This window comes from Oncorhynchus clarkii, chromosome 16 (assembly GCF_045791955.1).
Source record: "Oncorhynchus clarkii lewisi isolate Uvic-CL-2024 chromosome 16, UVic_Ocla_1.0, whole genome shotgun sequence".
Classification (NCBI taxonomy): domain Eukaryota; kingdom Metazoa; phylum Chordata; class Actinopteri; order Salmoniformes; family Salmonidae; genus Oncorhynchus; species Oncorhynchus clarkii.
In genome coordinates, this window is record NC_092162.1 from 23,102,560 (window position 1) to 23,129,675 (window position 27,116).

General features: G+C 42.0%; 1 protein-coding gene across 1 annotated transcript in view; it reads left to right on the forward strand.

Moving 5' to 3' along the window:
• The window catches only part of LOC139368212 (glycerol-3-phosphate acyltransferase, mitochondrial), a 40,863-nt gene extending 25,835 nt beyond the window's left edge, over positions 1 to 15,028 (forward strand). Inside the window, exons 12-21 of the mRNA XM_071106861.1 lie at positions 221 to 306; positions 588 to 703; positions 2,172 to 2,242; positions 2,739 to 3,003; positions 3,321 to 3,472; positions 7,114 to 7,191; positions 7,372 to 7,509; positions 10,224 to 10,413; positions 10,747 to 10,805; positions 11,036 to 15,028. Of these exons, the coding sequence (XP_070962962.1) occupies positions 221 to 306; positions 588 to 703; positions 2,172 to 2,242; positions 2,739 to 3,003; positions 3,321 to 3,472; positions 7,114 to 7,191; positions 7,372 to 7,509; positions 10,224 to 10,413; positions 10,747 to 10,805; positions 11,036 to 11,152 (1,272 nt within the window). The 3' untranslated portion in view covers positions 11,153 to 15,028. The remainder of the gene's footprint in view (positions 1 to 220; positions 307 to 587; positions 704 to 2,171; positions 2,243 to 2,738; positions 3,004 to 3,320; positions 3,473 to 7,113; positions 7,192 to 7,371; positions 7,510 to 10,223; positions 10,414 to 10,746; positions 10,806 to 11,035) is intronic.
• The last annotated feature ends 12,088 nt before the right edge of the window (positions 15,029 to 27,116 follow it).

The window sequence follows — 27,116 nt, forward strand, 5'->3', positions numbered from 1 at the left end:
TTAATGTGTGTTACAAACAGGTGAATATTTAACAAGGAGTTCAACCGTTAAATAGTCAACTGTTGTTAAATAGTCAACTGTTGTTAAATAGTCAACTGTTGTTCAAGGGTCGGCGTGACGCCATGCCTTCACCTTTTTCAATCGATTTGAAATCTGTTTATTTTGCTCACTGCCAATTACTCATGCGAGATGTCGCCCTATCTTTTTGTGTGTCCTTAAGGAGTACCTGGACACACAAAGAAGTCGGCATATTCCTCCCACCCTCTCCCTGGAACAGACCTTGGTGCCCACCATCATCGATGCACAGTATGTACACATTCACACTGTCTTTTGGACCAGGCCTACGTGATTCCATTGGATTGAATTGAACTTTATTCCCAAGTGGGAAGTAAATATGTTCAACGGCTCACATACCACCACATCATAAAACATTTATCATACACATTATGGACATAGGGCTGATTCCATGTAAGTCTTATTCTGTTTTCAAGTGAAACACAATACCTTGCTCTTGTTAAAGCTTTAAGAATTGATTTGTGTGTGTGCTGATTTTCCCCCCCACCCCCTCCCTTTGTGTGTTGGTTCAGGCCGGATCAGGCCCAGTTTGAGGGCGAGCAGGAGGAGCAGCCCAACTCCAGGGACCTGTCGGACGAACCCTGGAGAAGACAGGTCATCGCCAACCTGGCCAAGCACGTACTCTTCAGTAAGTAACAATAACACCCCCTCTTATAGGCCTTAGTCCTATGTTGGTCTTGTGTGGCTCAGTCGGTAAGAGCAAGGTGCTAGCAACACCACGGTGGCAATTTCAATTCCTGGAGGGATTACAAACGCATTAAAAAAATATATATATATATGTATGCACTTTATCATAGTCCAAACGTAGTCCTTTATTGAAGCCACTCTCCACATGCACCGTCAGTGGGGCCACCAACGAAAAGTGTAAGCAAATGATGGTTCAAATGCATCCCATGACATTTTCAGATACAGATAATTGGTTTAGAGTAGCATACCCTTCAGCCCACGACTTTGTCTAGCGTAAGGGCATTTTCTTCATCCAATTTATTTTATTAATATAACACATGTTCTTATGTACCTGTAAATGTGTGCATTTGTAGAAAGTATATTTCCTGTGTTATTCATATAATATCCACTTATCTAGTCCCCCTCACATTTGTTCTCCTGTTATCTGCTTACTGCACTTTGACTTTCCTTATCACTCCTCTCACCAAGAGCACCCCCTTTTTTACTAAACAAATCCTATACTGAAGGATATGACCTTAGAACGTAATTTTTCACGATCCCCCGACAACAATCTGCTTTGTGCTGTGGTCTGAAAACAAACCGGTTCTCCCTAGCGTCATTCAGGGGCATTCTCCTCAGCTAGTCCTATTCGTGTCAGCCAATCAGCTGCTACGGAGCCATATGGCATGTTGTTCTCAGCCAATCCCAGCGAGGGGAGGATAGAGGATCTGGTCAGGGGTGGAATTGCAGTATCAGTGGCTGCAGTTGTAAATGTTTTACACCCAGGCTGACATTAAACCCAAGATTAGGCACTGAAGACACCCTCTCTGTGGTCAGATTGTACTGTATTGTATTATTTAAATGATGCATTTTGTAAACCCACACGCTCTCTTTCTCTCTTGCGTCTAGTTCTCTCCCTCACGTCTAATTATCTTTCGCTCTCTCTCTCTCCCTCTTTATCATGTTCAGCCTATTCCCAGTCTTATCTTGCACCCCTTTTTTTTGTCCCCTTTTGTTAGAACAATATAGAAATCACAAACCCTAACACATTTTCCACCTTTTTATAGAGCTCCATCTCACTTCAAGAAGTGACATCTCGTCTGCTTAGTTGAGAGTTCAAAACGACTAATTTCACAAGGGCCCGTATTCAGTGTCTCAGAGTAGGAGTACTGTTCTAAGGTCAGGTCACCCATGTCCATGAAATTGTGTTCATTATGATCTAAAAGGCCAGGCTGATCCTAGATTAACACCCCTACTCTGAGACGCTTTAGGAATACAGGCCCTGACCTGTCTTAGCTCCAGCTGACACTCATGTTATTTAGAGACAGTCGCTCACTGTTTACTGTCCTTTCTCTCGGTCATCCATCTGGGCTTCCTGACTGTGACCCTGGTCAGATAACATGTCATCTCTGTTTCCGCCCCTCCCACAGCGGCTAACAAGTCCTCAGCGGTCATGTCCACCCACATTGTAGCCTGTCTGCTCCTTTACAGACACAGACAGGTAAGCAGCCCTACTTTTCACAGGAATAAGATCCAACGGTCACGTTTTGGTTCAAGGCCTTGCATTAAAGTGATTGATCCCCATTCATGGTTTGATGCGCTTAACGCTTAACTCCCTGCTAACAGACGTCAACAACAATAATTTGAATCTGCCTTGACTGCTGTTTATTGGCTCTTCCCAATTTGAGGCCCTTGAGTCATAACCCACATCGAGATGAGCCAATCATTGCAGGTTTTAATTTTGTCTTTGTTGATTTATGTAAAAAAGGAATTACTCCTAACTGGGTATGATAATGTCATAATGTGGATTTTACCCTTTTAAATTGTCAATACAATTACACATTGCTACTCAAAGTATACTTGGTATAAGTGCTTAATTATCCTCAGTTTGAATGAACATTGTGGAAGTATAGATAGAACATTTGGAAGTATTTTATGAATAAACATTGTGGAAGTATTATTTTTCACCACGTCTGTGTGTCTCCCCTTTGCTCCAGGGGGTTGCGCTGTCCAAGCTGGTGGAGGACTTCTTCAACATGAAGGAGGAGATCCTGTCACGGGACTTTGACCTGGGCTTCTCCGGCAACTCCGAGGACGTGGTCATGCACGCTCTCCACCTCCTGGACAACTGTGTGCACGTGACCAGCACCAACCGCAACACGGAGTTCACCATCGCCCCGAGCAAAACGGTGCCGGCGCTGTTCGAGCTCAACTTCTACAGCAACGGCCTCTTCCATGTCTTTATCTCGGACGCCATCATAGGTACTGACACCGCCGCTGTGTTTTGACATAGGGAAACCTATTGAGTGAAATAAAGTACACCAATTCATCCGTTTTTTTCCAATTGTGTGTTTCAGCCAAGTCCCTATTGGATTCTGTTCGGATTTCTTTTCTCTTTTTTTTTTTTTTTTTTTGTAGAATTTTTTGCAGACATGACTTTAATATATTGAATTTCCTCCACTAATGTACATTTATTTTCATCAATGTCTCAACATCGGTTTAATTTTGTCATCTCTCCATTCGTTCTGTCTACCCTTTTTTTGTTGTAATTAAAAAAAAAAAAAATGTTGCCCTCTCAGCATGCAGTGCTCTGGCATTGCTACGGGAACAGGCGGCATCTGAGGTGGAGGGGGAGCAGGGCGGGCCCAGCATCCTCCTCAGTCAGGAGAGACTGATCCGGAAGGCCGCTGGCCTCTCCCACTTCCTCACCAATGAAGTGGCGGTTGCACCGGTCAGTCACTTCTTCCCTCCCAGTACACCTATCCCGTGCACTTAACAACCTTGTAACATTCTTGCACACGTTACTTTACGCACACAACTTCTTGAACAGCCACTCCGTTTTAGTTATTCTCTCGCAATGTTGTTCAAAATGTGTACATAAGAAAATTACACCCCAAAACTATTTTGGTATTTGTTTCATTAGTCCACTGTTGATATAGTCCCAAAATGTTTTGAATTTCAGCGATCAACTTTTCAAGAAATATAACTTGTGTGTCTTAACTTGATTGCTGACAGGCAAAACATTTTGGGACTATATCAACAATGGACTAACGAAACAAATTCAAGGTTTTCCTTTAAGTGCTAAATGGAACAGATGAGACTGCTTGTGCAGTATTTCTGTTCTGCCAAACCAGTGTTTTCTACCATTTTGATATAACTATGATACAACTGCACCATCTAGCGGGGAAGATAAAGCACTGTTTCCTTGATTCAGGAGTAGGCTTTGGTGATATACCTGGGTATTTGGAAATGGCCACAGGATGGTTTTTCAATACCATCAAAACAATTTATTTGGAATTATTTTTTCAAATAAAATGAGAAATATTTGTTAATACCTGTAGACAACTTGTGTAATACCTTAGGAGATAAAGCAGATTGCATTGTTCATTTCGCCTGTCACATTAGTTTACATTATGAAGCTTAACGCAGTTCCCCAGGACAGTTGAGCCAGTCAAGTGTTTGTTTGAAAATGGCACAATGGGAGAAAGAGGGAGCTGGTATTTGGTTTAACTTGCTTGTAAGCTAAGTAAGTGGCTGAATTAATAAGGAGACGGCACATCCTATAGTGTTAGCTTTCTGCTGTGTTTGAGAAGTCAACTCGTGCAAAGAGCTTTATCTGTACAGCTGCCACTGCGATTTTGATTTCCTTGCGTTTTCTCTCTCATCTCTGTTCTCGGCCCTTCTCCAAGCAGAGCAGATTGGCTCATTGCCCTAGCGACTCAGTCTCTGCACAGACAGCGTGAACACATGCTGGTGCTGTTTTTCTGTCAGACAAGCATACGTCAACTTTGTTAATTTGCACAATGTCTCTCTTTCACGTTCGCTTGTAAAAGTCCAAACTCAACAAAAATGTGTCCCTGTGCCCAAGAACGCCAAGGTAACCTGTCTATATGACTATTGCTCGGTTAGCACTCACATCTGTAACCGTGAAATGCTTTGAAAGACTCCCCCTCGGGAGGCTGAAAATATTCTGCATGGGGCCACAGATCCTCAAAGTTCTAGAGCTGCACCATTGAGAGCATCTTGACTGACTGCATCACCGCTTGGTATGGCAACTGCTTGGCTTCCGGTCACAAGGCGCTACAGAGGCTAGTGCATACAGCTCAGTACATCACTGGGGCTGAGCCCCGTGCCTTCCAGGACCTCTATACCAGGCGGCGTCAGAGGAAGGATTAAAAAAACTCCAGCCACACAAGTCATACTGTTCTCTCTGATTTTGTTTTATACTGTTCAATCAAACTTCAACCAAAAATAATTTTCATAGATTTCTGCATTTCCAGCACTCATTTGAGTGCAACATAGGGCTGCACATATGGGCAAAACATCTTAGCCTTTTAACAAAATATTGCACTTGCAATTTAGATCAACACTTGAGTGAGCTGTTGGAGTCATTGAAATAGAATGATAGTGGGCGCTTAGAATATAGTTTTTGAGAACAAATAAAAAAGCCAGAGGAGTTATTGTGACAGGGTAGGGACCAAAGTGTTGGGCAGTGTTTCCTAGGGGACCCTATAATCTTTGGCTACATTAAGTGTTTTTCTCTGAGCTACTTTATGTAGCTAACATAGTCCATGCTTCATATTTTCCTCTTTGATTCAGATGATTGTGTTGCACAAACAACATGCTGATTTAGGCCTACACCATCTCTGGTATCAGGCTGTATTGGCTAGCTATGTTTACTCAGACTCAGTACTTTTACTACCTAGCCAGCAAACTAGCAATTAGCATAAGCAGCTAAAACAATTAATTTTAGCCACAACTTGCTAAGAACTTACTGTTTGCGGACTGTAAGATACACAAACTAATGGTGTCATTGTAGAACGCTTGTGGATTTATATTAAGACGCAGTGGAAATCCGCATCGTTATCATCAACATCTTGATGCATGTGCTGCATTGACCATGCAGACTGAACACAAGTGGTCTCGTGGTTGAGCAACAACTGTGCTCCTTTAGTGACGGGGTGGGGCTTGGTCTGTGTGGAAAGTGACAATGAGAGGGCGGGAGAGGAGAGGGATGACTCAAGTACCGGAGTAAACTAATACAAATGGATGCTACACACAACAGAGTAGCGTATCACATTTAACAAACCAAACATTGAAATACTGGTATAGAAGGTAAAGTAAAAACCCAAACTGGTCAATACCGGTGTATATAGTATACTCTACTACTACCTACAGGGACTTCAGAAAGTATTCACACCCTTTTACTTTTTCCCAATGTCGGCACTAAAGTAATACTGCAAAACATGGCAAAGCTGAACTTTTTATCCTGAATACAAAGTTTTATGTTTGGGTAAATCCAATAGAACACATTACTGAGTACCACTCTCCATATTTTCAAGCCTAGTGGTGGCTGCGTCACGTTATGGGTATGCTTGTAATCGAAAAGGTCTGGGGAGTTTTTCAGGACAAAAATGGAGCTAAGCACAGGCAAAATCCTGGAGGAAAACCTGGTTGTCTGCTTTCCACCAGGCACTAGGAGATGAATTCGCCTTTCAGCAGGATAACAACCTAAAACAAGGCCGAATCTACACTATGGTTACTTAACCAAGAAGACCGTGAATGTTGCTGAGTTACTTTTGACTTCAATCTACTTAAATTGATGGCAAGACCTAAACAAATGGTTGTCTAGCAATGATCAACAACCAATTTGACAGCGCTTGAAGAATTTTGAAAATAGTGATTGGCAAGTGTGGCACAATCCAGGTGTGAAAAGCGCATGAAGACTTAGCCAGAAAGACTCACAGCTTTAATTGCTGCCAAAGCTAGTAATACAACGTGTTCACTCAGGGGTGCGATTACTTATGTAAATGAGATTTCTGTATTTCATGTTCAATACATTTGCAAAAATGTCTAAAAACATGTTTTAAATTTGTCATTATAGGGTTTTGTGTGTAGTTTGGTGAGGGGAATAAGCATGTCTTAAGTCAATTTTGAAAATGGGCTGTAAACCACTAAGTCGAGGGGTATGAATACTTTCTTGTGTAACTTTGAGCTGGATTGCCTGTCGTTGCCATTTATCTTCATTTTTGCTCATTAGCATATTTAGCTAGCAGTCTCTGGAAATTCTCTAGTAAAATGGGTTCAATGGGCTTTTTTTTTTTTTTCATTTCTAGCTCCTTCATTTCTAGCTCCCCTTGTGTACTAAGACGGTAATACTGTAAATCCCGGAATGAGGACGATATGAGAATCTGGATACACCCTAGTCACTAGAGCAGAAAGGGAAAATGTTGCTTAACGGTCCCCAATATAGCACATGTTCATCCAGGGTGATAGCTGTATCAATGTGGGGTCTACACTTTATTTACCTCAATATCTGTATTGTGTGTCTCTCTCTCGATAGTGACCTTTTGTCTCCTCCTCCATCTCCAGCCCTGTCAGACCATCTATCAGGTGTTCCACGATGCTGTCAGCCGTTTGATCCAGTATGGAGTTCTGTATGTGGCTGAGGTGAGTTTTACATGACAAGGAATGCTGTCCGGCTGCAAAAATGCCAAAAACAAGGTCTTCAGGCTCATGAAATCTTGATTTGAAAATGCTTATTTAACTGAATTTTCTAGCAAGTGTTCTGAACCGTGTGTGCAAGCACGTTTTGTGTTATTGTGTGTGTGTGTCCGTGTATTCATCCAGGAGGACCAGGAGGAGCTGACCCCCAGCCCCACCGAGGAGCCATGGCCTAAGAAGTTCCCTGAGCCCCTGTCGTGGAGGAGTGATGAGGAGGACGAGGACAGCGACTTTGCGGAGGAGCAGAGGGACCGCTACCTCAAAGTAAGCCAGCCACACGGACCTTTGGAAAACGATCACCACAGACAGTTGGCTTGGATGTCCAAAATTACACTTTTTTTTTTCTTCTTTCCCCCATCCTATGTAGTTCAATCTTAGGTAGTACAATAGATAAACAGGTAACTGACAAAATAAAAGATATACCAATATAAGTTTCTTATTAGGGTGTTGGACCACCATAAACTGCCAGAACAGCTTCAGTGCACCTTGGCATAAATTCTACAAGTATCTGGAACTCTATTGGATGGATGCAACTCCTCCATTCTTCCAAGATAAAGTCCATCATTTGGTGTATTCTTGATGGTGGTGGAAAACGTAGTCTCGGGCACCGCTCCAGGATCTCACGTCTTCAATTGGGTCGCGATCTGGTGACTGAGACACACACAATAAAAAATAATCTGTCCTTGTTTGCAACATTCCCTACGGAGTTCCAAATTGCTTATGGGAGCAACATCAGAACTTTTTGCCGGGAGCTTCATGAAATGGGTTTCCATGGCTGAGCACCCGCACACAAGCATAAGATCACCATGCGCAATGCCAAGCGTCGGCTAGAGTTGTGTAAAGCTCGCCGTCATTGGCCTCTGGAGCAGTAGAAACGCGCTCTCTAATATTTGTTTGGCAAATACCAGGAGAACACTACCTGCCCCAATGCATAGTACCAACTGTAAAGTTTGGAGGAGGAATAATGGTCTGGGGCTGTTTTTTTCATGGTTCGGGCCCCTTAGTTCCAGTGAAGGGAAATCTTAACTTTGCCCTGGTGCACAAAGCAAGGTCCATACAGAAATGATTTGTCGAGATCTGTGTGGAAGAACTTGACTGGCCTGCACAGAGCCCTGACCTCAACTCCATCGAACACCTCTGGGATGACTTGAAAGGCCGGCTGCGAGCCAGGCCTAATCGCCCAACATCAGTGCCCAACCTCACTAATGCTCTTGTGACTGAATGGATGCAGCATGTTCCAACATCTAGTAGAAAGCCTTCCCAGAAGAGTGGAGGCTGTTATAGCAGCAGTCAGACCAACTTCATATTAATGATTTTGGAATAAGACGTTCGATGAGCAGGTGTCCACATACTTATGTCCATGTGGTGTATGTGTTGCATTTTATATTTTTGATATAGCACATTTTATTTTTACTGAGTTACAGTTCATATGAGGAAATTAGTCTATGAAAGAATTTCTTTACATTTTAGTCATTTAGCAGACGCTCTTATCCAGAGCGACATACAGTACTTTTTTGGTATTGGTCCCCCGTGGGAATCGAACCACCAACCCTGCCACTGCAAGCGCCATGCTCTACCAACTGAGCTACACAGGATCACTAGACTTTAATATATGGATTTCACATGACTGGAAATGGATATGCATCTGTTGGTCATGGATATCTTAAAGAAAAATGTCCTTCAGGATCTCGTCACGGTATTTTTATCAAATTGATATCGATAAAATGCAATTGTGTTCTTTGTCCGTAGCTTATACCTGCCCATACCATAATCCCACTGCCACCATGGGGCACTCTGTTCACAACACTGACATAGGCAAACCGCTCGCCCACACGACACCATACACGTGGACAATTGTACATTAATCTGCTGCCGACAAAGTATCTGCCCAGTAGCTGCCGCAGTCCTAATATTTTATTTATTATTATTATATTTGTATATGTATTTTTACATGCAAAAATAAACATTTATGATGACTTTTCAGCCAGCTGAATAAGAAGTGATAAACAAATCTGAAGTTCAGTTCAATCAAAGCTACCGGAGAGAAGATGTGCATTTTATCTGTGGCCAATGACCTTGAGGCTTCTTGGGTGGGGCAGTACTTATGTAACTCTATGGCAGCACCCAAGAGGGCTAAAGCTGCCAGGACCTCCCAGTATGTGCTGCAGTCGCACACTGTCTTTCACTCACCTGCCTGAAGCCCTTGAGCATGCTCCAATTCCGCACATTCCATCACGCACAACTGGAGAAAATTGAGGGCTAGCCCCTCTGTAACGGCACCAAAAGAGACTGAAATAGCTGAATACGGGAGTTGTTTTACTCAAAGAAAATGTAGCAAAGCGTCAATACAACTGGGAAGCGGCCACTTGCCCTGAATGACTCGTCGGCGCTGAGCTGTCGGCTCTCACTCACTCTATCTAGCTAATGTGTTTTTAGTTCCCACTTCTTCAGGTGGTAAATAGCCTAGGCCAATCAGGTGGTAAATAGCCTAGGCCAATGTGCACAAAAAAAGATGCAGGCAAATTAATCTCTAAAGAGCCAGAAAGAAATCAAATCCTTCTGGATCCTATTTTGACAAGTTACACATCAGTCATGCTTTCCCTGATCATGTTAGCTCAAATATCCAACTTCTTTCTTGTCTTACTACTAAATGGCAATGGAAAAAGTTAGTCTAGAGCCCTGACGATAATAGGAAGTAACTGCTGTATCGTTATCTAGCAAAATGTGTCAATTTATTGCGATATTACTTTTTATCCATATCGAATAGGATGCAGCCCTTTTCTTATTCTGCAATTATACCTTTACTTATACACCCTTACATTACAAACTCATACTACATACACCCTTACACACGCTGATATTGCCTACACCTTTATGTACCAGGTCCAGTGTTTGTGCTGCTGTTTTGTCCACAACAATCCTGAGCTGTGTCAAACTTTTAAAAAAGACATCTCTGACCTGTGTGTGTGTGTCCACAGGTGAGCCTGTCCCCCGAGCACCAGGAGTTTTTTGTCTTCCTGCAGCGTCTCCTCAGCCCCGTACTGGAGGCCTACAGCGGGGCGGCCATCTTTGTCCACAGCCTGAGCCAGCCCATGGCCGAGCCCGAGTACACGCAGCAGCTCTTCCGATACCTGCTCACACGCACCGAGAAGGGAGTGGCCGCCTACGGTACGAACCGTTGTTAGACATTTTTATTTTCTGTGCTGCGGCTTTTACTAGATAAAGACTTCGAGGAGCTCTGCAAATCGTAAACTGTAATGCTGCCCAATATCACCTTTTTTATTCTAATGTTCTGACCTGAAGCTTCTCAGAGTAGTAGTGCTGATCTAGGGTCAGCTCCCAACGTCCATGTACTCTAATTCATTGTCATCTAAAAGTCTAAACTGATCCCAAAATCGGCACTACTGAGACTACTACATACAGCCCCCAAGGTTGATCATCTTAGTCAGGACAAACAACCCGAAATAAGATTCTCTCTCCTCTTCTGTTCTCTTCTCTTAGGTGAAAGTGCGACACACTACCTCGTGAAGAACACCGTGAGAACGTTTAAGGAACTTGGGGTGAGAGCCCGCTAAATTCTAGCATGTAGCATCCATCCTCCCTCTCTGTTTTGATAGTTCTGAAGACTGTCTTCTGTTAGTCAACTTCTGAAAAGATCTATGCACAAAACTCAGTGGTGGCTCACTGCAGAACAAACTGCTGATATTCTAATCTAAATTCCAAAAAGCTTTTCAAATGAATTTTTTTGTAAAAGTCCATCTCTGGTGTTCTCTAATTTAAATGTCTGCAGGTCCTGAAGGAGAGGCGGGAGAACCATGTGTCATTGGTGGAGCTGAGCAGCACCTTCCTACCTCAGGCGAATCGGAACAAGCTCCTGCATTACATCCTGGGGTTCACCCTCCTGTGACCTACAACCTTCCCACCGAGCTCCACCCACCCTGTCTCCCCTCCACAAGGGCTTTTACTGGCTAGTTCTAACCAATCAGAGGTGCTACTCTATGGAAAGCTTTACCAGGAAGTGCCTTTCGTGAAACCACTATTAGCCAGAAGAGACTTGAAATCAGTCTTCCTCCTCCAGTTGAGACCCTTCCACCTGTAGAACTGTGCAGCTAGATTGAAAGGAAAAAAAAAAAACTGTCCCTCATCTGACTCTATAATCGTCCTTCAGTGAAAGTCAGTTTTTAATTGGATTGGTCTTTTAACTATAGGAATACGGATTCATTAACTGTAGGAATACTTACTCATCTTCGTTGGACTAATCATATTGTTTCTCTCTCAGTCTTGTAAATGAATCATCTTTACAAACACAAAAAAACAACGCCTTTGGTGTAAAAAAAATAAAAATAGAGGTTATGGGCATTTTTTTGCACCAGAATGCATGTAGAAAATTTGCTCATTGCTAGGCCCCTATCCATACGTTAGAAACTGAAACCACATATTAGAAACGGACATAATGAAGACTATTTAAAAATAATAATAAAAAAAGCATGCAAGTCGAACTCACTATGTACAAGTGTTACTCATCTCAAGTTTAGTCCATGGGCAGATCTACAGTGAGCAGGCAGCCCATGGTTCTGTAGACCTCTAAAGACATTAACCTCATGTGTTGTTATTTTTCTATGTTGTATGAACGGAAGGGCATTCTGGTGCAACCCACCACATGAAACGTGCCCTTTGTGCTACCTTGAAGATGGGCCACTCGCTTTGATGTCTGACAATCGGCAGACTCGTCGCGCTACCTTTTTTTTTCTGACTGAATTGGCAACTGTGGCTCAGATTCCAAGGCACTTGCCGCTGTTAAAACATGAATTCCTGGTGTTAAAACCTAGCTGTATGATTTCCATAGCCATTTGGAACAGCAATGTAGCTAGATGTAAAACCCTAACAAAATGTTTTACATCTGCCGAAATGGAATTATAATTTCTCAATGTGTAACTAAAGCAGAGAGCTGAGATGAACAAATATTAATTGCTGCACAATATTTAAAAAAAATATATTTAAAAAATACTCTTCCCGAGAGTCATGAAGCATTACGATACCTTGCAAAATCCAGCACTTCCTCTTCATGCACGAGAGTATGTAGTATAGTTTAGGTATTAAAACTGTAGTCGCCGCGGAGGTTACAGTACAGCCAAGTAGGTCATTGCAGTGCTGGCACCCTTTTTACAAAATGATTCAAATGTAATAACTGATTATAGTGATGCTAAAACAACACGCGTTTGTATATTACTAAATGTACTTGGAAGCCTTAAATACCATACAAGGCTCTTGCAATGTATACTTTGACTTTGTCGTGAATCATTTTTGGGTACGGGGGGTGGGGGGGATCCGATTTGTGCGTTTACCTAACATCTACATGAATGTTCAGCATCAGAGAACATAAACTTCCTCAAACCTGGCATACGAGTTACATAAGGCATAAGATCAGCATATCAAGCCTCTTATTTTCCATGAACTTATCTATGGTCTCCCGCTTTATCTTCCTTGTAGTGGGTGGGATGGGAAACTACTCTGTCAATTTTACGTGTTCTTACTCGTAAAGAACGTACTGTAGATTAACTTTACTTAGGGCAACTTGGTTACTCACATGGTTGCCTCCACGCACAACTTCCAGACACGGTTCTGTCGTTAGCATAGTCACAGGAGGACCTTTTTGGTTATGAACAGTAAATACCTGACGAATGTGTAATTCGCTTCATCAAACAAGCTAACTGGTCCTCCTGAAGATGGGAGGTATTGACTTGTGTGTGTGTGTGCCCTATAGCTAGCTTTGCACGCTGGAATAGGTTATTTTTAGTCACTTAGAGGAAAAGATCTGTCTCCCTTTTTTTGCTTTTTAGCCTCACGTAAAGCCGCAAAGCTTTAGCTAGTTAGGATAGAGGGACTATTGATGTACCGACTCCATTTCTCCTGGTTGTCTTTGGTATGGAGTGTGACCCTAATAATCCATCAGCTGCACGGCTTGTCCTTTTACAAGTATGTGTTGACCCTTCTCGTTGTGGACTAGCCTCTCTGGCTGGGTAATAGGGCCCTGTTCTTAAGACGTTTAGAAATGCATCCCTCCTGTCTTTAACATCTCTGATCTGTGAAAGCAAGGTTTCTACTGTACTGTTACTGTCTGATCCATCCTTGCCAAGGAAGGAATGATTCATGTTCTAGATGTATATGAACAGGGCCCAACTCCCTGCCTGGTAATATTGGGTCTCTGAGGTGTTGGGGTCGTTCATGCCGATGTGCAGCACAAGCTAGTTTGAAAATGAAGGTTTGAGGTAATGGGAGCAGAGGGAAAGCCAATGAAAGTGCAAGGGATGGCTGTGACGACACAAACGTTGAAAAAGATGAACTAGAGGGATGACAAAACAGAACGTCTCAAGACCAGTCTCGTTTACACTTGCTACCAATTTTTGATTTGAAGAAATATACTCATTTGGTGTTGTAGGGTGTTAAGGTGGAGAAATATGGGTTTGTGTATAATCCCTATTGTGGTATTATTTATTAATTTGGCAATCATGGTCTGCAAAGGCACGTTGATATGTAACGCATCAAAATGAGTTTCAATGCATTAAGCTTAGCTTGAGTCAATGTCAAATTGTAGCAGATTCCATTTCCCTGTATTTATAGTGTAAAACTGCTTAGATTAAACACTGGAACTCTGCGTTGGTGTCGGTTGTTTAAAAATGTTGGCGCTGAATCTGAATGCAACTCTGCATTATGATATGGACTGTCATGTTCCATTTGAATTGCACGTCTTTAGTATTCATTAGGACAGAGTTGACACCATTGAATAGCAGAGGCTCGCAAGGGGAGTTGAATGAGCACCGAGTATCAAATCCTCATTTTGAAACTTGGTGTTGCCAGGGCATGGATGTTTCTTTTGGGAACCACACATGGGGAAATACACTTTTGTAGCAACTTGTTTTGCTAGGTGCCACACGGTACCTATTGAATGGGGACACCGGTGTGCAGTGCACACTATAAGAACACAATCACAGCTAACGATCTACTCTCTTGGTACAGACTGTCGCTCCGAGAGCCCAGTATTTAAAGCAATAATAAACCCAGATTCTGTAAATTACTCAAACTCACCCCTGTGGCACGCCCAAGTCGAGACGAGGCTTTGTGCTTGTATCCGCTGGTCGCCATCAATTTCATAGGTACCTAAATGTGAACTCTATACTTAACCTGAGAAATGTAGACTAGTGTGTGTGAATACTTTATTTGAAGAGAATGATAGTAGTTTGAGTAGGAAACCAAGTTGGGTTTGTTACTTCTGTATCTTACCTCCCACCCCACCCCCCCAAAATAGTTGATGTGTTAATTGTAAGATTCTCGATCGATCAGCGCACAAACATGTTTAGTTTTGGCACATCTGGATGGTGGTTGAATCATGTCACTAATGTGGGCAACATGTTGATGCCAAAAGGATGCATACAAACGACGTTAACCTGTTGTAGACAATAAACCTTAACTGTATTCTTTGAGCATGATGCCTTTTAATACACTGTAGAGTTTTTTGTTTAGTTTTTTGGTGTATTTTGTGCATGTTAGCTGAGGCCCATGTAGCATGGCCACTAAAAGAACTCACCGTAAGAGTAGTAACTCGTTTAAAAAAAGAAAGTCATTATTTTCTTACACGAACACAAGTTTACCATAGTCACCAGCTACTAAAAAACAAATGTCACTCTTTATGTTCCTGCTTCCATAGAACAAAAACAATATTCAAGCACAGTTGTCAGCACATTTTTTTTTGTTTTGTTTTTAAATAAATTAATGATTAACAATGCAGCTTTGTCTTGTCATTTTTGAAAGGAATGATCAATCACAAAAATTGTGGTGATCCATTCATGCCTCTGCGTTTTGAAAAGAGAAATTGCCTTTTGTCCATGACATTTGTAATCAGTTTACATTACTGTGTGGGAAAAGTCCCTTAATGAGATCCTTTTATGCGAGATGAAGACAATACTCAGACGTGCCAAACCTGTATTTTTAAATGAGGGGAAGTCGCTTAAATAACAATGCAACATTTTGGATTTCTACAGAACTATATGACATCAACAGATGAGTAATAAACCAATTTTTCCACAAACATATCCTGATCAGAACCTCTCACTTCTGGATTTGTTCTATCACTCCTGGACTGTAATGCAGTACTCTTTGGACTCCGACTGCACTAGAAAGAATACAACAGTTTCAAAACTCAGCAAGGTTCCTCCTGACACGATCTCTCTAGAGGTTAGACCATGGAAACCATACACTTAGACAACTTCAACTTTTGTATCTGTCCTATTAGGGCGTCTGAGAGCACAGGCCGCACCATTCAAGCCATCTCCATAGACCGGTTAGTTGTTTGGCAACAAAACCGACACAGGGTTGGTTTAGATCAGGGATGGGCAACGCCAGTCCTCGGGGGGCCTCACCTTGAGAGAATTTAAAAAAAAGTTATTCCACACATTTTGCCATGGGGTGTAGAGAAATGTGTGCTTTTTTTATGCTATCTGAATGAGTGAATCATTGGGGTCCCCACAGTTGGTATTCCGACCATGATTACTAGTTTAGATTTACCAATCTAAAAAAATAGATTTTTTTAAAGGGCTTGCAGACATTGGGTAATTGAGTGACTGACACACAGTTTTTAAACTGCTGATGTGCAACCACATTTCGAAATTGCACCTTTGTACTCTACTTTTCAAACTCTCAACAGTAAATGATGACTAGACTCGGTTCCAAAATAGGAAATTAATCCGTGGACCTTCAGTACGGGAATCTTGAACCAAATATTGTATCATTTGTGGTCACTAGATGGTGATATAGTTTAACCTAAATTTTCCAGTCTGATTGAAACCAGCTGTGAATTACTGGGGCGGGAGGTATTACTGAGTCTCTGGGATAACTATCCATTGTCCTTTCATGAGAAGGTCTCCATTACAGTGGAAGTCACGTTGGTGCATCCAATAGGGCTTCAGCAGCTGAGGCAGTTCCTCCTAACTGGGCCATCCCTTTTTGCACTGCTGCACTATCTGTCTGCAGATGGGGTCTCGTTGTTGCTCCTCTCCAATCTGCTGCAGTTTGGTCTGAGATGCAGGTAGACTGTCCCTTATTGCATTAATGGACACCTGTACCTCACCCTCTAGACATTGCTCCTCCTCTGATAATGGATGTGTAATTGGGGCCCTGAGGAGTGCATCTGCTGTGATCAGTGCCTTCCCTGGCACATACACCATCTTGTAGGTGAACCTCAATAATCTGAGGGGGAAGCGCAGAACTCTGGGAGGCAAGTCGTCCAGTGCTTTTGTCCCTAACAGAGCCAACAGTGGTTTGTGGTCTGCTGTAAACTGCAGGCCAATAAGGTATTGGCTGAGCCTTTCACATGCCCATGTGATAGCCAACGCCTCCTTCTCCACTTGAGCATACCTTTGCTCTGTGTCGGATACATTTCGGGAGATGTATGCTATTGGACGCCACTCCATGTTGTCCTGTATTTGAGCGAGGACCGCCCCTAGCCCAAAGGAGGATGCATCTGTTGATACCTTTGACTTAGCTTGGGGACGGTACTGGGCCAGCACTCTCTGTGAGTCCAGGTCTCCTTTGATTTTGTCAAACGACACCTGTTGCATGTGACCCCATGACCAGTCATTCTCTTTGGCTAGTAAGTATCTCAGGGGTTTGGTTGTATCTGAAAACTGTGGGAGGAACTTACCCACGTGGCCATGCCTAAGAAGGTCCTGACTTCAGCCACATTCTGGGGACTGGGGATATCTGTGATGGAGCTGATCTTCTCTGGGTCTGGCTCTATTCCAGCTGCACTGATTTTGCGTCCCAAGAACAAGACCTCTGACTGTGCAAAAGTGTTTGTTTTTTTTATTGAGTGTCAGGCCAGTCTCCCGGCGTCGGGTCAGAACTGCTGTGAGCCTTACCTCATGTTCTGCTCTGTCCCTTCCGCACACGAGCACATCGTCCGCGTGGACTATGACGCCACTCAGCCCCTCCAACAGCTGGGACATGCGTCTTTGGAAATGCTCAGGACCGGAAGCGATTCCAAATGGCAAAACATTAAAATGGTAACGGCCAAACGGTGTGTTAAACGTTATGAGCGCCCTACTCTCTGATCTGCCAGAAACCTGAGCGGGCATCCAGCTTTATGAAGACTTGTGAGCCAGTGACTGCTCCACTGATGGTAAGATTTGTCTCTCTCTGCAGAGTGCCTCATTCAAGGTAGTCATGTCCACACAGATCCTTATGTCCCCATTGGCTTTTGGGACCACTAGCTTTGTCCTGCACTCATTTGAGGTCATTTCCATCACTGCCACGTAGGGCTGCACAATATGGGCAAACAATCTAGGCCTAATCTTATTGTTGAGATTTGATGTGATTTAGAGCAAAACACTTGGGTGAACTGCTGGAAATAGAATGATTTTTATTAGTAGTATAATTCTATAGTATATAATGGGGGGCACTTTGAATCGTGTTTGGCATGACAATAAATTAAAATGCCAGGGAGGAGTTATTGTGACAGTTGGAATCAAAGTGTTGATATGTGTTTCCTAGGGGACCCTGTAATCTTATGCTACATTCAATGTTTTCTTTTCGCTACCTCATGTAGCTAACATTCGTGCTTCACATATTCCTCTTTGATTTAGAAGATACTGTAGCACAAAAAGCATGCAGATGTAGGTTTACACCATCACTGGTATTATCAGGTTGTATAGCTAGTTACGTTTGCTCAGACTCAGTACATTTATTAGCTAGATAACGATTAGCAGCTAACAATATTTAGGCCCAATTTACAACAAAAAAAGACTAAATGTTTGAAGATGTAAAACACAAACTAATAATGAAATTATAGAATGCTATTGGATTTATATTAATTAAGAAGCAAAGTGAAAATAGCATCGTTGTCATCAACATTGTTGCATGTGTTGCATTGACCATACACACACTCAACGCAAGTGTCTGCATTATTGACGGGGGCGGAGCGGGGCTAGGTCTCTGTGGAAAGCAGTGCGGAGAGAGATGACTCAAGTAGCGAAGTAAACAATAAAAATAGACATTCCACACGGCGTATCACATTTAACAAACCATTCAAATACCATTATAGAAGGTAACGTTTAAAACCCAAACCAGTCTGTTTATCAATACTGGTATATCGTAAAATACTGTATACCGCCCAGCCCTACGACACCGGTATCAGGCTAGCTAGGACACTAAGTGTCATTGTAAAACAATTATTTGTTCTTAACTGACTCGCCGTGTTAAATAAAGCTTAAATTAAATTTAAAAAATGAAATAAAGATGGGGATGAATGACACTGGTATCTAGACAGTTCCCTTTTCCCACGCTGAACACTGCTTTCCTGCAGTTCTACGTCTGTGTCCCAAGGATCCCGGATAGCAAGGACATCACATATTACATCGCTTCCTCACAGCTTCAAAAGCCTGGTAAATCTGTTACATCTGCTATCCAACGCACCAACAGATTACACATTCATTTTACTGCAGTAACCACGTTTCCATCCAGTTTTTATGCGAACAAAGTCTTACCGTACACAAACAATCACGACAGCTGTGATGGGAAAATGACGTTTCAGTAAATGTGTATAAATGCGACAGAATTTGTTTGTTCAACATGGAGGTATCTTTTTATGCCTGTAAAATTAGTTATGCAAAAATGTATACAATAACCATCGTAAAGTAAACTTGGAGTCACTCGATGGTATCGTGTGTGTGTGGTCCTCCCACTACGACTCGGGAAACCTTGCAGTTTATTAAAATACTTATGAAGTAATTTATGATGAACTTCACAGGGTGGTGAAAGTGCACAGTGATCTTGATACTCCTTTCCTATACATTTTGAGGGTCTGATTCTGGTGACATGATGATCCATGCTTGACTGCCGTTTGATAAATAAACATATTCTCACTCTTATCCTTAATAATCTCATGTAGACTAGCCTACCCGCACAGCCTACCGCGCTGTATCCGCGAGCTGTTAGCTCGAACGCACGTGCCAAGACTAGAATAGGCATGTTCCCAGATTCAGGAATGGCCACATGCAGGAACGCCCCCCGAATTGCGGGCCTCAATTAGACACTATTGGACTTTACTGCAGCCAGGTGTGGAAAACTGTCATACTTGAGTAAAAGTAAAGATACCTTAATAGAAAATGACTCAAGTAAAAGTCACCCAGTAAAAGTCTGAAGGTATTTGGTTTAAAATATATTTAAGTACTTAACACCCCTGACTGCAGCCTCTATAAACCCATCTTTCTCGTGCACCGACCGAGATTATATACCTGGAGATATATCATTCCAAATGGGATTTAGAGAATAGAAGTGTTAGACTGCTACCCCACTCTGTCCGATCCCTGCGTTTAACATCATCAACAACCTCATTTAAGCACCCCACATATATCATCTAATGTCCAGATTCGATCAGCACAAAAACTGGAAATGGGTCGGTAGGAATTATTTGATTTATTAAGTACAATTTATTTATTCAGTATGATAGTTATTTGACCAAGATCATTAGCTAGCTGGCTATCTTAAATGTATTATTTATTCACCTAACTAGTTTGTTAGCTACTTAGCGTCTCATCTGTGTATCCTTGTCTCCCAGACACATTTCTGTGATATTGCATTGACTGAATGGCATTTCGTACCCTGTACATATTATGATTTTCATAATGTACATGTATAATAAATGTATGACATAATGTAGGGTATCTGACATATCTAACTCATTTTATTTAGACCCTGAGAGACTACCAACGAGCTGAAATAGATGTGCCTGTACCAGTTGAGGATGAGTTGGTTGTGCCTGTATCAGCGTCAGCAGTTGTGGATGAGTTGGTTGTGCCTGTATCGGCGTCAGCAGTTGTGGATGAGTTGGTTGTGCCTGTATCGGCGTCAGCAGTTGAGGATGAGTTGGTTGTGCCTGTATCGGTGTCAGCAGTTGTGGATGAGTTGGTTGTGCCTGTATCGGCGTCAGCAGTTGTGGATGAGTTGGTTGTGCCTGTATCGGTGTCAGCAGTTGAGGATGAGTTGGTTGTGCCTGTATCGGCGTCAGCAGTTGTGGATGAGTTGGTTGTGCCTGTATCGGTGTCAGCAGTTGAGGATGAGTTGGTTGTGCCTGTATCGGCGTCAGCAGTTGTGGATGAGTTGGTTGTGCCTGTATCGGCGTCAGCAGTTGAGGATGAGTTGGTTGCAGATTCATCACCACCATCAACAACGCTGAAGAACCGTGGAACACAGTGTAAATGGAACCTACACCGCTCAAAAGGTAGGCTATTTCATAATGTGATTATGGTCAATAAAACAGTATTGTATCTCTGTTTATAAATGCAAGACATTGTTTTAAACCCAAGCTGTAAATTCAAAATTTACAAGTGAAGATACCAAATGCAGTGATATTGGCATCCAAAAATAATCACATTTGCGCTTTCACATTCATGGCCAAGTTGTCTCATTGAATATAATCCTCCTTTCTTTTATACAGTGGGGCAAAAAAGTATTTAGTCAGCCACCAATTGTGCAAGTACTCCCACTTAAAAAGATGAGAGCCTGTAATTTTCATCATAGGTACACTTCAACTATGACAGACAAAATGAGAAAAAAAATCCAGAAAATCACATTGTAGGATTTTTAATGAATTTATTTGCAAATTATGGTGGAAAATAAGTATTTGGTCAATAACAAAAGTTTATCTCAATACTTTGTTATATACCCTTTGTTGGCAATGACAGAGGTCAAACGTTTTCTGTAAGTCTTCACAAGGTTTTCCCACACTGTTGCTGGTATTTTGGCCCATTCCTCCATGCAGATCTCCTCTAGAGCAGTGATGTTTTGGGGCTGTTGCTGGGCAACACGGACTTTAAACTCCCCTCAAAGATTTTCTATGCGGTTGAGATCTGGAGACTGGCTAGGCCACTCTAGGACCTTGAAATACTTCGTACGAAGCCACTCCTTCGTTGCCCGGGCAGTGTGTTTGGGATCATTGTCATGCTGAAAGACCCAGCCACGTTTCATCTTCAATGCCCTTGCTGATGGAAGAAGGTTTTCACTCAAAATCTCACGATACATGGCCCCATTCATTCTTTCCTTTACACAGATCAGTCGTCCTGGTCCCTTTGCAGAAAAACAGCCCCAAAGCATGATGTTTCCACCCCCATGCTTCACAGTAGGTATGGTGTTCTTTGGATGCAACTCGGCATTCTTTGTCCTCCAAACACGACGAGTTGAGTTTTTACTAAAAAGTTCTATTTTGGTTTCATCTGACCATATGACATTCTCCCAATCTTCTTCTGGATCATCCAAATGCTCTCTAGCAAACTTCAGACGGGCCTGGACATGTACTGGCTTAAGCAGGGGGACATGTTTGGCACTGCAGGATTTGAGTCCCTGGCAGCGTAGTGTGTTACTGATGGTAGGCTTTGTTACTTTGGTCCCAGCTCTCTGCAGGTCATTCACTAGGTCCCCCTGTGTGGTTCTGGGATTTTTGCTCACCGTTCTTGTGATCATTTTGACCCCACGGGGTGAGATCTTGCGTGGAGCCCCAGATCAAGGGAGATTATCAGTGTTCTTGTATGTCTTCCATTTCCTAATACTTGCTCCCACAGTTGATTTCTTCAAACCAAGCTGCTTACCTACTGCAGATTCAGTCTTCCCAGCCTGGTGCAGGTCTACAATTTTGTTTCTGGTGTCCTTTGACAGCTCTTTGGTCTTGGCCATAGTGGAGTTTGGAGTGTGACTGTTTGAGGTTGTGGACAGGTGTCTTTTATACTGATAACAAGTTCAAACAGGTGCCATTTATACAGGTAACGAGTGGAGGACAGAGGAGCCTCTTAAAGAAGAAGTTACAGGTCTGTGAGAGCCAGAATTCTTGCTTGTTTGTAGGTGACCAAATACTTATTTTCCACCATAATTTGCAAATAAATTCATTAAAAATCCTACAATGTGATTTTCTGGATTTTGTTTCTCATTTTGTCTGTCATAGTTGAAGTGTACCTATGATGAAAATTACAGGCCTCTCTCATCTTTTTAAGTGGGAGAACTTGCACAGTTGGTGGCTGACTAAATACTTTTTTGCCCCACTGTAGCTGTATGCTGGGACACAGGCGGATGCTATCCCGTCTGTGCATTCAACTTCCTCATCAAGATCATTGGCGAGCAGGAGAGCTTCAAATGTCCATATTCGACCAGTACCAACAAAACTGGGAAGTAGTAATGTTGGTTGCTTTATTTATCCAGTCCAATTACAAACTAAGCCAAACTACCTTACTTATTCAATTTGCTAGTTAGGCCTAGGTTGTTATCTCGCAAGCTTAAAAACCTCTTAAGTCTACCCCTTCCTTTTTCGAACATTCTGTTAAAAATCGCGCAACTTTTCAGCGTCCTGCTACTCATGCCAGGAATATAGTATATGCATATGATTAGTATGTGTGGATAGAAAACACTCTGAAGTTTCTAAAACTGGTTAAATCACGGCTGTGACTATAACAGATCGTGTGTTTCATCGAAAAGCGCAAGAAAAACTGCTCTCTGAAAGCTAAAAATAATTTCCATGCGTCACTTTCATGGGTTGTTAAAAGGGCACAAAATTAATTATGGACCTGTATGCAATACCTACAGATTCCACACGATGTCGCCATTGTCGTCATTTTCCAGGGAGTTTTTTGTTGGTAAATCCAACTAACTGGATTCAATTTCTTCCGGTCTCCACCAGGATGTTTTGAATGTGCACATTGGCAGCCATTGATTTGAAGACGAGGAGCTATTGAATACACATCGCCCTGTAATCATTTTGATAGATTATAAACGTTTACTAATACCTAAAGTTGGATTACAAAAGTATTTCGAAGTGTTTTGTGAAAGTTTATCGTCGACTTTTTTAATTTAAAAAAATGACGCAGCGTTTTAAAACAATGTTTTTTTCTGAATCACACTGCTTCCATAGAAAGCTATTTTGGGTATATATGGACCGATTTAAACGAAAAAAAGACCCAATAGTGATGTTTATGGGGCATATAGGAGTGCCAAGAAAGAAGCTCGTCAAAGGTAATGAATGTTTTATATTTTATTTCTGCGTTTTGTGTAGCGCCGGCTAAGCTAAATCTTTGTTTACGTCGCATTTAGGCATTTTGGGGTGTTGCATGCTATCAGATAATAGCTTCTCATGCTTTCGCCGAAAAGCATTTTAAAAATCTGACTTGTTGGCTAGGTTCACAACGAGTGTAGCTTTAATTCAATACCCTGCATGTGCATTTTGATGAACGTTTGAGTTTTAACGAGTACATTTAGCATTTAGCGTAGCGCATTTGCATTTCCAGGTGTCTACTTGAGACATCTGCGTCTCAAGTAGGAGCAAGAAGTTAATCACCTGAGCTTGAATTGGCATGGCCTCCTCTGCATTGGGTTGTTTCACAGCTAATATGAACATTTGGCAATGTTTCTGTAAGCAAGCCGCTATGATATTGCATTGACCGAATGCATTTCATACCCTGTAAATCAGATGTTATGGTTTTCTATATGTGCCTCAAGATCTGACATATTTTGGCTCTTTTTTTTTTAGATCCTGAACAACTGTCAAGAACCAGAAACGGATGTGCCCGTACCAGCGCCACCAGTTGAGAATTAGTTTGTTGCAGATGGATCATTGACACTGAAGAACCACAGAACACAGTGTAACCTGAGGCTATTTCACAATGAGCTTTGGTTCTATTTGAAATCATTTGACATGCGGCTCACACCTGAGAACATGAGATAACGTGTAGCAGCTGAAAACCGACTAACCCTGCTTTCTATTGCAGGTATCCAGGAATGTCCTCGAATGGTTTGTGTTGGAACACACAGATTATGTCCTACATCGCCATGCCAAGATCTGTTATGGAACCCTCAAGAGGAAATAATAGAGGATATGCTATGTGATGAAGATTACAAAAGTCACTACATGTATATTGTATGTAGCCACACCTGAGGATGTTGTATTTTTTTGCTGTATCGTTATGTAGAGGTTGAGTAGAGCAAAGGTTGGAGAAGTTGATTTTGAGCAGTTCTAGGTTTCGGGATTCTATATTATGACATTACATTTTCAACAATTTGTTGACTGGGGTGTCTGGATACCCTTCACACCATATCTCACATTCTTCCTGTCTATGCCTCCTGCCTGTGTATTATTGCTGCTGCCGCCCACCACCAGTAGGAAGTGTCACCTGCGTGGTGTGTTTTGTTACACTGCACATAATTAAACTAGTTTTTATTCAACCTTGACATTGAGTGTTTTGCCGTTGTTTTTCATTTGTGAGTTGTCTGCTTATAGTCAAAGACTATCTACCTGTACCAGTCAAATGTTTGGACACACCTATTGTTACGAGAATTATGTTCTCAATGTTCATAACCCAATTCAATTATACTACTCAGTCTGCGACCTATAATTTGTAAGATACTGGTCGAATGAAACAGACGGAGGCCCAGCTAAAGTAGTCAAAAAGGTTTATTCACGGGAACGTTCTGGCACGCACAGTACAAAGACCTTCATTTTATAGTGACACACGTACTTCCACACAAAACATTAGGTATCCGACGCCCACACTGTCCTGCTACCCAGCCGACAGAGATTATGGGAGTCCGTGAGAATGACTTCTTCCCGCCCTCCCCCAAGATAAGAGGAGACCCTGGGAAGTTCTCAGTGCCCCAGCCAAGGTCGGCCCCGAATCTTGCTCAGACAGTCTGTTATCAAGATACTAGACATATTGTCACCAAAACATTCATTCTGACTAAGAACTACACTCCCAGATATATAATTCTACTGACTACAACCACACACAGCATTAAAATAATCTAATGATTCTAATCAATTTCATACAATCATATGGTTTCAGAGTTATGGTTTCAGAGTGTAATACTATAATCAGTAGGTAAAACATCCCATTAACACCTACTCATTCAAGGGTTTTTGTTAATTTTTTTCTATTTTCTACATTGTAGAATAATATTGAAGACATAAACTATGAAATGACACATATGGAATCATGTAGTAACCAAAAATAAAGTGTTAAACAAAACAAAATATATTTTAGATTCTTCAAAGTAGCCACCCTTTGCCTTGGACAGCTTTGCACACAATTGGCTTTCTCTCAACCAGCTTCACCTGGAATGCTTTTCCAACAATCTTGAAGAAGTTCCCACATATGCTAAGCACTTGTTGGCTGCTTTTCCTTCACTCTGTGGTCCAACTAATCCCAAACCATCTCAATTAGGTTGAGGTCGGGTGATTGTGCATGCCAGGTCATGTGATGCAGCACTCTATCAGCCTCCTTCTTGGTCAAATAGCCCTTACACAGCCTGGAGGTTTGATGGGTCATTGTCCTGCTGAAAACAAATAATAGTCCCACTAAGCACAAGGGGGCTTAGTCCCACTAAGCACATGGGATGGCGTATCGCTGCAGAATGCTGTGGTAGCAATGCTGGTTAAGTGCGCCTTGAATTCTAAATAAATCACAGACAATATCACCAGCAAAGCACCATCACACCTCCTCCTCGTCCATGCATCATGGTGGGAACCACACATGTGGAGATCTTCCGTTCACCTACTCTGTGTCTCACTAAGACACCACAGGTGGAACCAAGAATCTTAAATGTGGGCTCATCAGACCAAAGGACAGATTTCCACCGGTTTAATGTCCTTTGCTTGTGTTTCTTGACCCAAGCAAGTCTCTTCTTCTAATTGGTGTCCTTTAGTAGTGGTTTCTTTGCAGCAATTCCACCATGAAGGCCGGATTCACGCAGTCTCCTCTGAACAGTTAATGTTGCGATGTCTGTTACTTGAACTCTGAAGCATTGATTTGGGCTGCAATTTCTCAGGCTGGAAACTCTAATTAACTTATCCTCTGCAGCAGGGGTAACTCTGGGTCTTCCTTTCTTATTGGCGGTCCTCATGAGAGCCAGTTTTATCATAGCGCTTGATGGTTTTTGCGACTGCACTTGAAAAAACATTACAAGTTCTTAATTTTCCTGATTGACGGACCTTCTTGTCTTAAAGTAATGATTGACTGTCATTTCTCTCCTTACTTGAGCTGCTCTTGCAATAATATGGACTTAGCCTTTTACCAAATAGGGCTAACGTCTGTATAACCACCCATACCTTGTCACTACACAACTGATTGGCTCAAATGCATTAATTTGTGGAATTTCTTTCCTTCGTAACTTTTAACAAGGCACACCTGTTAATTGAAATGCATTCCAGGTCCTCATGAAGATGGTTGAGAGAGTGCAACACTGTCATCAAGGCAAAGGGTGGCTCCTTTGAAGAATCTCAAATATAAAATATATTGTTTTGGGTCTCTACATTATTCCATATGTGTTATTTCATAGTTTTGATTTCTTCACTATTACTCCACAATGTTGAAAATCGTAAAAAATAAAGAAAAACCCTTGAATGAGTAGTTGTGTCCAAACTTTTGACTGGTACTGTATATACTGACAAGATACTGGACTGACAATGGAAATAAAATGTCCGCAAAGGCAGGCGGGATCAGGCGGGACCATTCTAGCCAACGAGAGGGCAGATACGCTTGTGAACGACAGGCACAACTCCGATATAAAATATTTGTTCTCGAAGTTGCTGGAATGCCACGTGCATCCACTAATACTGTATCAATACATTGGAAACAACCTAAACATTCCAAAACGTATTTTCGGTCCAATAAGCCTCGTGGCTGATTAGCAATGACATTTTATGTTGACCAAATTCTACACTCATTGACCTGCATACAAAACCACCTGGAAGTATTCAGTTTTAACATTATATAGTATTATATAATATAGTAATATGAAATGTAAAGGAACATTAATATTTACATTGCAACTTGCTTATGAACATG